At 34.8% G+C, this 16,570-nt stretch overlaps 2 protein-coding genes across 2 annotated transcripts; both read left to right on the plus strand.

Annotated features, from left to right (window-relative positions):
* The first annotated feature begins 833 nt into the window (after positions 1–833).
* Positions 834–5,768, plus strand: LOC108983617 (26S proteasome non-ATPase regulatory subunit 9). Its single transcript, XM_018955318.2, has 5 exons — positions 834–1,101; positions 1,529–1,589; positions 2,652–2,756; positions 4,591–4,954; positions 5,452–5,768. Exons 1-5 carry the CDS (start codon positions 961–963, stop codon positions 5,471–5,473), a joined length of 693 nt encoding a protein of 230 aa, XP_018810863.2. The 5' UTR covers positions 834–960; the 3' UTR covers positions 5,474–5,768.
* Positions 5,769–8,823: 3,055 nt separating this feature from the next.
* Positions 8,824–13,446, plus strand: LOC108981927. Its single transcript, XM_035691195.1, has 6 exons — positions 8,824–10,195; positions 11,835–11,892; positions 12,006–12,089; positions 12,236–12,377; positions 12,760–13,074; positions 13,160–13,446. Exons 1-6 carry the CDS (start codon positions 9,700–9,702, stop codon positions 13,217–13,219), a joined length of 1,155 nt encoding a protein of 384 aa, XP_035547088.1. The 5' UTR covers positions 8,824–9,699; the 3' UTR covers positions 13,220–13,446.
* Positions 13,447–16,570: the final 3,124 nt, after the last annotated feature.

A 16,570-nucleotide genomic window follows, 5' to 3' on the forward strand; every position in this document is an offset into this window, starting at 1 on the left:
TCTAATAAATTTTTAACATATTTATTTTGATAAATACATTAGTAATACTAATACTAAAATCGGAAAACCAGACTAAACCGGACCTGAACCGGTAAAATTAAAAGTATCGATTTAGCCTTTATGATGGTAACGAGTGCGATATCAGTCATTGAAAATGCAAAACTGGTGTATATTGATTTGGTTTTAAAATTTATACAAAATGGGACCCAACCGAATCAATTATATCTTTACACACATGGATGATGCATCTGATACAAGTTTACCAAACTGCCCACCATGAACGCAAAAGACTGCACATGCCTCACTGTCCTGTTAGGGGTGTAACAGTCTAGTTTGGTTCGATTTTGGATAAAATTTAGGACCAAATTGGTATGCATCGGTTTTATATTTTCAAGAACCGATTTCGTACCCGTTACCCCCTAAATCGGTACTTCAAATTTTACCGATTTCGGTCCTTTTTTTATTTTAATATACTATATACTATATTATATAATATATATAATATAATATTATGGTATATAATAATATAGTGATAATATATTGTAGTATATTATAATATATATTATAATTGTATTATAGACTATAGTGATATAAGATTTTAAAATTTAATATTATATTAATTAATAATTTATTATATAATACAAAACTATTTTATATATAATTATATATTATATATAAAAATTATATATAATATAAAAAATTATAATATATATATATGAATCCATCTAATCTAATTTTAGAAAAAAAAAAATTAGAACGGGACCGATTTTAAAAAAAATAAAACCAATATCAAACTGAATGAAACTCGATACAAAACCGGACCGGTTCAATTTACTGGTTCTATCGGTTTTGTTTTTACACCCCTGACCCCTGGTATATAAACTCGCTACTCAAAACACAGCAGAAGGTAGTATTATCAGAAGGCGGTGATAAAATCATCCGCACGGAACTGGGAAGAGAATGGTGGCCACGAACCTAAAATCGGAGACGATGACTCTGATGGAGAAGAGGAGCTCCGTAGAGACCGAGATGAACTCCATCATCGACCGCCTCTGTCAGCCTGGCGGCCCTGGCCTTTCTGGCAATCTCGTCGATTCTGAGGTATTTTGTTTTTTCCAATCATTTTGATTACGCATACTGTCGTTTCGGATTTGATTTTGGGTTAGTTTTCTGTTTGATTGCCGAGTAATGGGAAAAATAAAGATTTAGTTTTTCCGTGTTCTGCTTGTTTTTTAACTGGTAGCTTGAGCTCGATTTTGTTTTAAATCAATCATTTTGACCGATTTATTGAGCTCTCTATTTGATTTAAGGAAATTTATTTCGACGAGAAAAGTGTTAATGTTGGTCTCAGTGTAGTTTAGCCTTTTTTTTTTCCCAAGTTACTGGGAAATATAAGTTATACGATGTAGGTGCTATGAACGTCTCTTTTTTTTATCGGGAAGTAAGCGTAGTCTTGGTGTAGATGCCGTTCAAAGAGACGTGTTGTAGATTTGACAATTCTGGGGCCTTTGTTGTTTGGTTTATGCAGGGGTTTCCTCGCTCGGATGTTGACATTCCAGTGGTACGAGCAGAGCGGCACCGTCTTTCTGGTAAGATGGTTGTTTTTTCTGTGTTGAATTGCGCAATGAGCATGCGTTTGTTATCAGCTGTAAAGGTCTTATAGCGTAAATACAAACTAAAGGTGGAGCATATTGAAGAGAAATAACGCATACATAACGCACATATAGGAAGAAAAATATATTTTACACTCACCAACTAATTGGCATTTTACAATTTGCACTCCTAAGTAGTAACATTGACATATTAAATTTTCCAACTATTAAAAATTGAAAAATAGTATCTTCTTCTAATTCTGGTCGTTGAGATGAATGAAAGACAGGTAAAAATAGATAAGATGACACAATTTTGACAGTTGGATCTTAGATTCTTAATGGAGATTGTATATTATAACTTCTTGGTAGTTTGAGGATGTATTGTGTCAATGCTGGTAGCTTAAGATGCATAGTGTAGAATGCATGTTGGTTGGATGGCGAAAAGTGTGATCTTCTATAGATGTAGGTATCTATATATGCGTCTATATATATATATATGTATCCATATATGTACGTTTGTGTACTTACATATGACTGTCAATGACCCTTTGTCTTGTTTGTTCAAATTGAATTCGAGTTTTTACAGAGTTTTGAAGCCTTCATGAGGAATGAGTACAATAATCTAAGTTATTATGAGAGTTATTGTGTGGGAGCCCTTGCTTTCGTTACAACTTGGTAATCATAACCAAGATTGAATACCCATGCTTTCACAATGTTAATATTCATAGTGAAGTACCTAATTTTAAAGCATTGTGATGATGATATTATATAGTAAATGAAGAAAAATAATCGTGGAGATAGAGACTTCATAATATTTGAGCTTCAGCATACCCTTTTGGATGCTGGCTACAATAGATGGCCAAACTTTTAGTGAGCCCCATTTGTTCGGATTATCTATGCAACTGAAAGTGATATGATTAATATACTATTGATTTAAGGGCTTGCTTATTATGCAACTGCAGTTATAGCAACTTTGAAAGTCCTATCAGTGTTGCTCTAGAAGTTTCTGTCTAAATCGTTTTGTTAATCTTAATTTTTATTTTCTTCTCTGTTGGGCAGAGCTACGGAGTGATCACAGAGAGATAACAGAGAAAATAAATCAGAACATACAGGTTCTGCATTCAGCAAGGCTTCCTTCTAAGTCTTCACCCCCAAAAGACCAAGGTAACTAGATGAAATAAATGTCATTCTACCTAGGTTTGTTGAGAGAGATATTATAGAAAGTATTATCAATTGATGCTACTTGGTGGGACTTCATTGATTGAAGGTAGAAACATTTGCATATTAAAGAAAAAAGGGAAAATTGAAATTTAGTCCTGTTTTCACTTGGAAAAATATCCTCTAACTACCACATTAAAAGAAAACAAAAGTCACTGAGTGAAGGATCTTCTGTTGGAGTTCTCTGTTCATGTGTCATGCCATATCAAAAGTAAAAACAATATAAATAGGGAGGGGAAACGGAACCCTCTGCTTCCCCTTCCCCGGTGGAGGATGGCAAACCTTCCCCCTTAAGTTTTTTTTACCAATTTATTTTTTTAGTTTTAGTTTTTATTTTTTGCTTTTGATATATGGCATGCCAAGTCAGCCTTTCCATCAAGGTTTTGGATGGATCCCTGCTAAATAACCTTTTTAAAGGTCTTTAACTTGGGGACCTTATTTTTGGTAGTTTAAGGATCTTTTTCTTTCAAGTGAGTATATGACATTTTTATGATCATAACATATAGAATTTCTAGCTACAATGTGGATCTTGAAGGAACAATAAGTTTTTTTTTTTTGATAAGTAAACAATAAGTTATTATACTGTGTTGTGATACTTGTTAGTGCTCACTAGATGACATTTTTTCTTATTATTGCTCACTAATTGTGATACTTTTTGTTCAGCATTTTGTGGCAGTATTCAGAAAGTCTTACAAACTTTTGTATATTCTAGATCCTGACTGTAAGCTGGATAATACGATGTTTTCCAAAATGTTTGTTTTATTTTAATGCTGTCCTAGTTGTAGAATTATGTGAGTTCTTGAAGTTTTTGTAAGGAGTTGCAATTGTTAAGCCTAATGCATTAGCTACTTAATTCTGGTTGTTGTGTCATGGGCAATTATCCCATTCTTTGTTTGTTAGTTCTTAGTTCATACTGTTCTACAGAACCTTGGGTTCCAGTTTTACCTCATAGTACTTTAGTAAGAGCCTCATTTACCACTTATAAAAAAAAGAGCCTCATTTACCCCATAAGATCTCTGCTTCCGCAGCGTTCATGCACATGTGGGATGATGAAATCTATTTCTCTTGTCAAATTTGTTTCTGTGAGATGTCTAGTTCAACCCGTGAAGTAGACATTATGGGGTTTTCCCCAAAAGCTACATATATTTGTTCTGATCTTATGTGTTTCAACATGATATCAAAATGGTTTGTCAGTTAGGATTTGTTTTGTTTGACTTAATTGAACATGGCATATTGTTTCACTTGAAGATGAAGAAAATTTCTTTATTAATTGGTCTTACTTGTACAGCATCTATAGTTATGAGAACCTGCTTACTTTGGCTTTATCTAGCTTTTCAAGTAGTGTGCTGCTTAACGGTAGGGTTTACCTGCTTAACCATGCAGGTTCTGGTTCTGGTTCTGGCAGCCAAGTTTTAGTTTTAAATATTCAAGCTGTTTAGCATTAACTTCTTTTGATTGGTAAGTGGAATTTTATTAATAGAAGCTATGTGGGTACTACCCAAGCACATTGGAAGTACACAGGAGTTACATCTAAATAGATGCTAAGCATTACTTTCTACCTGCAATGGATTTTTCATCTATCTCAAATACAGGGTTACTTAATGTGGTATAACAACATGCAAATGAGAATAATTTTCAGTTTGAACTGTGAAGTTCTCTAACTTCTATTATTATAAGTTTTTTTCCTGTCTTGTCCTTGTAAAACTGTATCTAAAATGGTCATGTCTACTTGAGTAAAACTGTAGCAACACATTGACTGCATGTTTTGCCTATATGCAAGGCAATGATGAGGGGTCAAACAGCCAACACTCTGCAGTTCCCAGTGCTGGCCCATCTACATCCTTCCACAATGTTCTAGTGAGAGATTCTCCCAACTCTATGGATGTGGATCTGGTTGTCAGTTTACCATTTGCCATGGTTGATGAGATAGCTGATGCATCACCAGCAGCAGAGGATGGTTTACAGCTGGGAGATCAGATTGTCAAATTTGGGAGTGTCGAAGCTGGTGAAAATTTGGCACAAAGGCTTGCTTCTGAAGCTCAGACAAATCAAGGTCGTGCAATACCAATATCAATTATGAGGCAGGGTGCACCGATTAACTTAACAGTGACACCCCGAACATGGCAAGGCAGGGGTCTACTAGGGTATATCCATCTTCTTCTTTAGTTGTGCCTTACTCTTATCTAATTTGTTGTAGAGTCAGGAATGCTGGCCATGATTTCCCAAAATGTTAATATGTTCTGGAAGGAACTACACAGAAGAAAACTTTTCATCCATTATGATGGCTCACTTAGGATACGAGTTATAACATTTTTTTTTTTTATAAGTTATACGAGTTATAACATGTAGCGGAGATGGTGACATACTGACATGCAGATAAACATCAAGAAGATGGTGATTTTATTGCTAAAAGAAACGTATGCTTCTGCAATAATGTAAATATGTTGGAAAGCTAGCCACAAACAATGGAGAATGATAGTTTTTTTACTGCTGAATACTTGCAAAACTTGTAGCTAGAACTCGATAACTAGCAAACAAAATTCATGCTGAGTAGTGGTGACCATAATTGTATTAAGTATAGACTGTTAATTATACTGCCTACGAATATCACTAACTCCTTCATTACATTGGATGCTTGCAGATGCCATTTCCGGATCTTATAATTTCAGTTAATCACATGGACGTGGAACTGTGATGAACTGTGGAAGCGCAAAGGGGGTTCCTTTGATTTTTTTTAGCAGGACGGTGTTCAGGGGCTCTTGGCATCGCTTTTGGTGGTGTATTCAATGGTAAAATGATGTTGTGCTTGACTTGATAGGCACTATTTACATATCCTAGCAAATATTGGATTAGCTTGTGTTTTGATGGGACTCCAGAATGGTTTAACTCTCTGAGAGCATTAGTATTGGCTTTGCTAAATGCATATTCAAAATTTAGTTAATATCATACTTTTTTACATTTGTCTATTTTATTTAAATTTAATTTTCACATTGAATTAGCCATTCACTCTCTATATAATAATAAAATATTATTAAATTAATAATTTTTTTATTTAATTTATTTATATCACATTTTATAATTCTACCAATTCAATATTAATAATAATTATATTATAATTAAGTTAATATTAAAAAGATCATATTTTTCTAGGTCATTTAATGCTAATAGCCAAAAATTGAAATTAATCCAAAATTCTATCTAAACTTCTTAATCACTATCAAATATCTAGCAATTAACATACTTATTTCAATATCAATAAAAAATCTGCACCTACAAAACACCTACAAGACATTTTAAGATCCTGGGCAGAAATTCATACAAAATTTATGCAGAAATTCAACCAGAAATTCCTATGCAGAAATTCAACCAGAAATCAAGCCGAATACTCATTTCCTACAAAATCACCGAATGCCCATTTCCTATCAACCGAATACCCATGCCGAATACTCCTTGGAGATGAGTTATCGAGCAGAAGAAAGAGATAGTGGAGTAACAAATTTATGCAAGAAAGTAATTACAGATCGGGAGAGAGAGAGAGGAGTAAGAAATTAATATTTTAATATTTGGTGAATCAATTCTAGTTCTCCATCTTTAACCAATTACTATAACAAAAGTCTAAATTATTTTAGACTTGTCCAATTCAATGTGGGGTGTTTTTTATATAAATTATACAAATTTTAGCCAACCATCTCATTTGGCCAAGCCAATAAAAATACTCACGGGTGCTTTTGGATGTCCTGTTGGTTTGATCTGCTCAGTTTGTTTAACATTTTCTTTTCCCCAACCTTGCTCTTACATAAAAGTAAATCTTATAGTTGGGTTTATAACAGTCTGTCAAGAAGTTTTAAATAACTTCCATAGATTTATAAACAAAGTGCCAAATGGTTGGCTGATTGTGTCTCGAGTAAATAGCAAATCTGAAGAATCCTTTCTTCTTCTTTTGCCTTGAAAAATTTTCTTCATGTTTTATATACCCCTCCCATTGTCAGTAAGCTTCGTTTGGTTATACAACTCAGATAAGATAATATGTTTTGTTAAAATTGAATAAAATATTATTAAAATATAATTTTTATTTTAGAATTTTAAAAAATTGAATTTGCTATTATATTTTATATGAGAATTTAAAAAAATTATAATAATAAAATGAGACGAGATGGTTTGTGTATCCAAACCGGACTAAGAAGTTTGCTAATTAGCCTGCTCATTGAGTTCCTCTATGGGTTTGTTTTCCTCCATTTGTAAGTCTTCAAGGTATGTGTTTCGTTCTCCTTCAAAATTATATGCTTTTTCCAGTACTTCTCTGCATTAAGGTGATAGTCCGTCCAGACTCCAATCGTTGCATGCCATGCCAACCCATCTTTTGCAGATTTTAAAGAATGAAATCTCTCTTTCTAATATACGACAAAGGATGCACCTTTCTTTTACTGCTTGGCTTTTCTTTTTTCCTTTTTGACTTTTGGAATTTATCAGACTGAGGATTAGTCATTCAGATCATATTTCACAGCTTGAGTCGGCATCTTCATGTCCAGGGTTTCAGAATCTTGATGTGAAACCTCAAGAAATTTGGGATAGCATCTGTCTAATTTTCTGAAGAAAAGAATCACATAAAGAAAAAAGTACGAGAATGATAATAATAGGAGAAAAGGAAAATACTTTAGCTATACAATAATTATGTGAGTGGATGTGGAATGTCAGATTGTAAAATTATTTTTACTATAAAGTAGATTTAACGGATTTCATGAAGTCACATCAATTCATGGGTTTATTTTGTATAATCTTTTTGTATTTGTAACATTTCTTTTTTTATTTTTTTTGTACGGCTAAAATTAAATAAACTAAAGTCTGAAAATGCAAATCTTAAATCTTCAATCGTCACTTGCTCTAAACCATTCAAATCTTGAATTCTCCTCTTTACATTGGGTTGATCATTACATGATGCACCGAAAGAATTAAAGCAAACTTTAAGCTATACAGAATTAAATGTGATCTAAAGCATAAAAGAAACCGATTAATCCCTTGGTTTAACAACTGCCTCGTCCATGGCCATATCTATAAGATTAAACTAATTAATTGCTAATATTTTCCAATTTATTGTCTGTTAAGCTAATTTTTGATTTTTTTTTTCATTAACTTAAATTTGTAGAAAAAATTACGATTTCACATGTTATTAGAGCGGACCTGAATTTAAACTCTAATTTTACACTTCATCCCATAAAATTAAATATTTTAATTCACTTATTAGTGGAGAGCCTATTTCACACATGAGAATGTGTCAAGGATATAATAAATAATTAAATTTATATTTTTCATTATTTAAATTTTTGAGATAAATAGTAATTTCATGCTCTGATGTATTTATATTTCCATTGATAATTTACCTTGCTTATTCAAAATTGATGATTTAATTTTATAGATGCATTAACACTAATTCATTTCTTTGAAGTAAGAAGCTGTATGCTTGCACTCCGTCAACTAGATTATGGCATACTATAGAAAATAATTACTTTCCCTTTTATATGGTTTGAAGAGATTCAGGCTTCGCTTGTGTAACTTGGTTATACGATATAAATTATCTCATCTCATTTAATTATTATAATTTTTATATAAAATATAATAAATAATTTAATTTTTTTAAATTAAAAAAAATTAATATTAAAAAATTATATTTTAATAATAATTATTTAATTTTAAAAATATTTAATTTATTAAAAAATTTCAAATTTCAAACCTATTTTGATTGAAAATACGGTTGATAATAATGAATCTGATTTTGATGAGGGCAAAACAGAAAATCTCATTTTTTTTCCCCACAGAGAAGAATATTAGATTTGAGGAATTCTATATATTAATCTTTATTAACTTTTACACCATAAATTTATAGTTTTTATTTTTATTTTTTATTTATTTTTAAATGTAAAAGTATTTTTTTATAAGATATGAATATATTTTTGTGGGGTAGTAAATGATTACTGTATAGAATTTTTCATCAGATTTTGCTATAGAAAACAGCCATTCAACGGGGCTTAGCCAGTAAAACACAGTTCAAAACCAGCTCGCCCAGTTTCCCTGTACTTAACGAAGCCATCTTTCTTCCTTTCATTCGTTCGCTCTTCGATTCTCTTCGTCGTCAATTCCCTTTAATTCTATCAGCCACTGCAAACCCAATTTCCTGCAGTTTCTCCCTAACTTCCACTTCCATTTTCTCGGAAGAAAAGGTGTACCGCAGGACCTACGCACTGCGCACAGAAATGTTGTCAGCTTTTTCTCTTCGTGTGAGGCGCTCCTGAAAACGACGCAGTTTAGACTTTTCCTGAGGCTCTCAGTTGTCATAATACGCAACGGAATCTGAGTCTTCCGAGGCTCTTCCAAGCTCATTTTGAATACAATAAAATAGAGCTCTTTTTAAGACTACATGTAAACCCTAGGCTCTGGTAAAGAGGAAAAGGTGAACCCATTTTGCTGATTTTGATGAAGTTCTTATTCGTGTCCGTAAAATCCCAAGTGGGTCGTGTTTCCTAGGGTTTTGTGCTGATTTGAAATCTGGGTTTCAGTGGAAAATGGGGTTTTGGGGTTGTGGGATTTAGATATTTCAGGGTTTTAGTGCTTTGAACGAACCCTAAGGGACTGGAATTGGGGAATTTGATGGTGGAAAAGTGAAATCCGTGCTGGCAGCTCGAGGGGCCAGGTCAATGAATGCAGCTAGAGGAATTGACTTTTTATATTTTGAATTTTGGAATTAGGGTTTTCGGAGTGATTTGAGCCTCAAAGAAAAGAAAATGCTAACTTCAGTGGATTTTGTAGGTGGGTTTTGGATGATTTTGCGGAATTCGTGATTTTGAGGATTTGAAAGATTTGTTACGATATTTGTATTGGACCAAAGGGGTTGTTAATGATGTCGGGAGCTCCAAGGGTGAGGTCTATGAATGTGTCTGATTCCGAAGCAAGGCCGGTGCTTGGTCCCGCGGGGAATGGGAACAAGACCGGGTTGTTGATTGCACGAAAACCTGGTACGAAGCCATTGAGAAAGATGGAGAAATCAGCCGGGGAGGCTACATTGGCCGAAGATATGAAAGCCTGTAAATCTTCTCGGGTTGCTACTTCCTCTCCCCAGCTGCATTCTGTCAATGTGTCTTCAATGCTTCGACGGCACGAGCAGTTGTTACACTTCAATTTGTCATTAAGCGCTTCGTGTTCATCTGATGCTTCTACGGATTCATTTCATAGTCGAGCTTCTACTGGCAGGTTGATTCGGTCGAATAGTCTGGGGAGTAGGAGAAAGCTGTCTGCTTCCAAGCCAAGAAGTGTGGTTTCTGATGGTGGTTTGGAGTCTCTACCCGAGGGATTGCAGACCAAGAAGAGATGTGCGTGGTTGACACCGAATGCAGGTTTGTTCTTTCTTCTTTGGAGTTGGATAATTACTGAAATTTCCAAAGGTTCACGATTTTGTAGTACATATTGTGCCTTTTTTTCATTTGAATGTTTTCTTCACTGGATGGGGCCACCGATCTCTCTGCTGGACATATCCGCTCTTTCCTTCTATTCCGAGTAGCAGACAATCTCATGCAAGATCAGACAGTCCCTAGAAATGTCTGCTGTTACCTAACATTGTCTTACAGCTTGCCTTCCTTCTCTAACTGGTAGTTGAATACTTTTACAAGTCAATACTTCTACATTGGAAGAATAGACAAGTGAGATGGGATTAACTTGGATGATTCTGTTTAGCAGTATGTGGGTGTAAATTGTAATGGTCGCCTTTTAAGAGCCAAAATTTTTAGTAATTTGCATCAAATTATTTTATTAATATATGGGCTCAGATTTAAATAGGAAAGTTGCATTGTGAAGTATTTGTTTTCTGGGAAAGCCAGTTTTGGATTGGTTTGGTCCTGCATCAATTTTAATTCAAGTGACTATGGTTGCAGTCGTCATTCTATTGAACTGAAAAGTGAACCAACGCATCTTTTTTAAATAGACTGAAGGGGTTTAATTAATGGAGGAATGAGAATATGGCTGTGATAGAGTTCAGTAGGAAATACGTGTGGCTGACTGACACAATCAGAATTTGGGCTTTATTAAATGTAATTCGCTCTGCACATGTTTGTGGTCGGTTTCCGGATTTAAATTGTTTTGCACAAGATTTTGATCTGAGTTCAAGTTATTTGTCTGTTAGTTCTCTCTCTCTCTCTTTTATGTTGACTATTGATTCGTATCTAGATTCTTAGATAAAACCCTATTAAACTGAGAAATCAGTCAAGTAAAAGCCCCTGTTTCTATGACTTCATCATTCAAATGATAAATTTAAACATGATTGAACATTTTCATTTGGTGAAATATTCTCCCTGCCCAATCTTAAGTGATGTACTGATAGGTCACTTGGTGCAAAAGGATCTAATAACTCTACTTCATGTCTCTTAGTTTTCTTAAATTCAGATATACTTTCAACATTGCCTTTAGTATTTTGTAATAACTTAACTACATTGGAGGTACCGCATTACAAGAAGTTTAGAAATGAGCATAACTCTGCAGTTTATCTGATGTTGGAGGCAATATTTTAGAAAAAAAAAATTGGCGTCCAGATGTTTGCTTTTCCTTGCAGTTTGTGTTCTATGACTATGATTGCCTTGAATGAATTAAAATACCATGTCTTGCAAGTTTAATTAGTTCTTGTTGCTTCTCTGACTGTTTTGTTGTTATTTGGTTAAAAGATTGGAGATTTAACACTTTAAATCCATCCACAATAAGATGTGATTCTTTTTTTCTTTGAAAAGTTTTTCAAATTTCATTAAGAGTGCAAAGGGATGCAATCCAAGTACACAGAGCATTCAAGAGAAAGCACCCAATTAGAGAGGGAAGACAAAAACTAGGGAAAAGTAACTTGTATGTATCTGTAAGTTGTATTGTATATGACACTCAAGCTTTAGTATGCAATGTGATTGTGAAAGCCATTGCTCCTGTATGTTGCCTTGCAGTGCTGATATGCTTCTCGTAGATTTTATTTGCTGACATATTTTCTGTCGCTGAAACCAGAGCCATGTTATGCTGCTTTCCACGATGAAGAATGGGGGGTTCCTGTACATGATGACAAGTATGGGATCAGAACATTGCTTGCTTTCATATTGATTGAAGGGGTACCCCTTTTTGATATTTGATTATATTACCAGTTTTGGCTTTTTGCTGAATATCCCCAATCTCATCCAGGAAATTGTTTGAGCTGCTTGTCCTTTCTGGTGCTTTGGCTGAACTTACATGGCCTGCTATTTTAATCAAAAGGCATATCTTTAGGTATTCTTCCTGAAAATTCAATTATGTTTTTCATTTATCAACACATCCATGTCCGAACTTTTGGCCATGACATAACTTGTTTCTTGAAATCATTTTCCCATCCTTGCTTCTTGGTCTTTTTATTTCCTGAAAATATTCTTTTGCAGGGAAGTATTTGCAGATTTCGATCCTGTTGCTGTCTCAAAGTTTAATGAAAAGATGATAATAGCACCAGGAAGCCCGGCAAGCTCTCTCTTATCAGAGCTAAAGCTACGTGCTATCATTGAGAATGCACGTCAAATATCTAAGGTAGATTCTCATATTCTTATGGCACTTTTTAGACTTCCATCTGCAGAAGATGCATGTACCAGGGGCAGCTTAGTTATCATTTGGTCATGTCGGTTAGGTGAACAAAGTAGTTGAACTGTAGTCCCGTTCCATGTGCAATTTGTGTACTGTACAGGACAAACTTATTTATATTTTAAGCCTGACATATTATACCTTATTTCAAGAGTTACTCATGCACCTAATCATTTCTTGTTTTCAACATGCCGACTTTCTTAGTTGGCATTTGGCAAGGCCTATCATTTATCAGTTTTGATGATTTCCAGCAGTTTGGGTCATTTATCACAAACCATTTTACGGATGTGTAATAATTGGACATTCCTCAATTGCTATATGCTGATGACAGGTCATAGATGAGTTTGGGTCATTTGGCAAGTATATCTGGAGCTTTGTAAACCACAAGCCTATAGTCAGCAGGTTCCGATATCCTCGCCAAGTTCCGGTGAAAACTCCAAAAGCCGATGCTATAAGCAAAGACCTAGTGAGACGGGGATTCCGGAGTGTGGGACCCACTGTCATATACTCGTTTATGCAGGTTGCAGGAATAACAAATGACCATCTCATTAGTTGCTTCAGATTCCAGGAGTGTGTAGCTGCAGCAGAAGGGAGGGAAGAGAATGGCATCAAGTTACACAAGGCTGGAGAAACAAACCCCGATAATGTGGTGGAGTCAGAACTATCTGTTGCTATTGATGTATTGAGTTCCTCTTCGGAATAATGAACAAAATGTCTTGGTTGGGTGGCAGGTGGAGCTCCAGGCTCAGTCATCAGTTTACCTTGTTGACATGTTCACGGCTACTCATTGACATGTTCGCAGCTACACTGAGTGGTAATGGAGGTGAAGGTGCTGTGTGTATAAAACTTCCTGAATTCCTAATCATCATGGATTCCTAGTTTGTAGATTACTAGAATGAATGAATTTAACTGGTGATTGTCCTGTCAATGGGGCTTATCGAGAGAACCTTGAGATTTGATGTACAATTTTTTGTACAGTTTTAGTTTAAAAGATTAGTAATTAGAATTTTTTTCTCAACGCATTTTTGCATAAGAAGATGGGAAACAAAATTTCTGTTCATTCTGCACCATCTGAATCCATGACTTTACATTTAAAGAGGGCGGGATTGGTTGTTACCCAAAAGCCGAAGGCTACCTTAAAAATCGATGTCATCTGATGGGTAACAATGATTCGATAGTGGGACAGGGATGACTCCCTTTACATAAACATGTTTGTTCTGTTGCTCTTAATATGGTGTACTCTGCTTCAGAGTTGATTGTAGATGAGGCCACATGTTTGTTCCCATGCACTATGACAGAAAGAAACCTTTGAAAATTGAGAAATTCAATGATATATTTCATCACTGCAATCTTACTTCCACTTTAGCTACATGAACAGAAGATACAGTTTCATTGGGTGGTAAGAAATTAAAAGACAACCAAGAATGAAGCGCCTCCAATTCCAACCATTTCACTTTATTGTGATCATTGCTTACGTTTGGATACTATTTTCATTAATTTTGTGAATAATAGTAAAAATATAATAATAAAATATTAAATAGTAATGAAAAATATGTAAAAAATAATAATAAAATAATAAATAGTAGTGAGATAGGGATGAAAATACTGAAGTATTCTCAGTTCCTAAACTAAGTAGTCTTTTTAATATTACCGTTTAAAGTTATTCTTCGAGTATTTTAGTTTTTTTATTTAATAATTAAAAAAGTGACTATTAATAAAAGTGTATATATTTTTTTAATTTTTTTTAATAATTAAAGATAATAAAAAAATTAAAAAAAATGATAAAAGAAAAAAACTATAAATTTGTACTAACGGTACTTCGGAAATATTGACCGGCTTGCTAGCACCATCCCAGTTTCGGGATCCGTTTGGATTTAGATATGAGATAAAATTATTTTAGATGAGTTGAATAAAATATTGTTAGAATATTATTTATTATTATTTTAGGATTTGAAAAAATTAAATTATTTATTATATTTTATGTGAAAATTTAAAAAAATTATAATGATGAGATGAAACGAGATGAGTTGATATCACTTCTCAATCATCCAAACGGTGCCTTATTGCATTTACTCTCTTACATTTAAAAGGGCCATTTACCCATATGTTGCATAAAAGATCCTTTGGATTTTAATTTCTAAAAGAACCCTTCAATTTTTTACTTTTCAAAAGGCCCTTCAGACTCCAATTCAATCGTATTTACTACACAAAAATCAGTGTTTTTCTCCAGCAACGAGTAAATTAGAAGACACAACCAAGAATGAAGCGCCTCCAACTCCCATGGCAGCGTGCATGGGGATTGGTAAGCACACTTAAACTATCCCGTCGTGAAATACTTACCATTCATTTATACGCCGGAGACTAGCTTTTGAGATCTTGTTCCAATTTTCAGGATCCGCCTTGCACTTTTCAAAGAAATCAGCAATCTTGTGGCTCGATTCATCACCATTGTAGGGGTCAATGTGAAATCCTGAGATTCCATCAACACTAATTTCTGCTGGACCTCCCTGATCTGTTGCAAAGGTGGGTAATCCGCTGTTCATTGCCTCCACGACTGTTAGACCGAAATTCTCGTACAATGCTATATGCACAAAAGCTCCTTTTGTATCAGCAATACAGCGGTATAGCTATCCATCTGATGTGGCCCTTAAGTTCGTATTTCTCTATCAAGGCATGCATCTTTTTTATTTCTGCAGTTTCTTCTCTGTCCTTTGATTTCGATGGACTGAAAAATCCCGCTACAACTACATTTACCAAATTTCTTAGCTTCTTGTTCTTTCCATACCATTCAGTTAGTCCAGTAATGTTTTTCACTGTATCAAGTCGTGCCATCGAGAAGATGATTGGTTTATTCTTGTCTGCCAAATATATAAGGAATGATAATAGAATTCAACCAGCTGTGCTTCAATCAAGCAACACAGCAACAGCTGTGCTTCAATCAGCTGTGCTTCAATCTCAATCGAGCAACACAGCACAAAATCAGCCGTGCTTCAATCAAGCACCACAGCTCAACACAGCACGTGATCCCAGCAAGTCAACTAATGGCTATACTTAGGAAATAGATCAAATCTGTCAGCTGTATATAGCTGTGTATTTAATTTATATTTTCTGTATAGCATTCTTTCTATATTTTGTACACTTTCCATAGATGGATCAGCTTGTATATGCTACTATAAATATGGAATGAAAGCACACTCTCTATCTCAACTCGTGAGATAGTAGTTTCTCAAAAACTTCTTTATGGTATCAAGAGCCTATACGGGTTGATAGAGAATTGTGTGTTTTTTTTTTTTCCTTTTCAATGGATTCCTCTGCATTCTCTGGTTCTTCTACCAACTCAGACCCCTATCCTTATCCAGCATCACAAAATGTCGCCAATTATGTATCTCTCAAATTGAATTCAACCAATTTTCTGCTTTGGAAAACACAAATGCTAAACATACTCGAAAGTTATGATCTTCAAGGATTCATAACAGGTGATGTTTCAGCACCATCTCAATTTCTTCAAAATGACTCATCTCAGCCTAACCCACTGTATCAAAAGTGGCGCAGGTCTGATAGATTGGTTAAAGGCTGGCTTACAGCTACACTTTCTGAAGAAGTGTTAGGCATTGTTGTTGGTCTAAACACAGCTTCAGAAGTGTGGAATGCTCTTGTTCATGCATTTGCAAGAGTATCCTCTGATCGAAGTCTTGCTCTTAAGCACAGACTCACCTCCATCACAAAAGGATCTGATTCCTTAAGTGATTACCTAAGGAGGTTTAAGACCATCTGTGATGAACTTGCTGCTATTGGCAAACCAGTGGCAGATCACAAGAAGTCTTGGTGGCTTCTCAATGGCCTTGGCAAGGAGTTTGAAGTTTTCACAGCAACCATGCTCAGGCCACCAGTTCCAGCATACTCAGAAGTTGTCACCCTCTTGGAGAGCTACACAGACAGGTATAAAATTGATGCTAACCCTTCACCTGTGGCCTTTTATGGACAGAAGTCCTATAAGCAAAAGAAATCCAATGCAAATCCTGGCTCCTTTACATCAAAGGGTCGTGGTTTTGTACAAGGACAGTCCACTGGCTCCAAAACAAAGGCTGAACAAAGCTTTAACAATCACTCTCGTGGCTCCCCTTCCAACTTCAAATCTGCAA

Source organism: Juglans regia, chromosome 6, assembly GCF_001411555.2.
Source record: "Juglans regia cultivar Chandler chromosome 6, Walnut 2.0, whole genome shotgun sequence".
NCBI classification, from domain to species: Eukaryota; Viridiplantae; Streptophyta; class Magnoliopsida; order Fagales; family Juglandaceae; genus Juglans; species Juglans regia.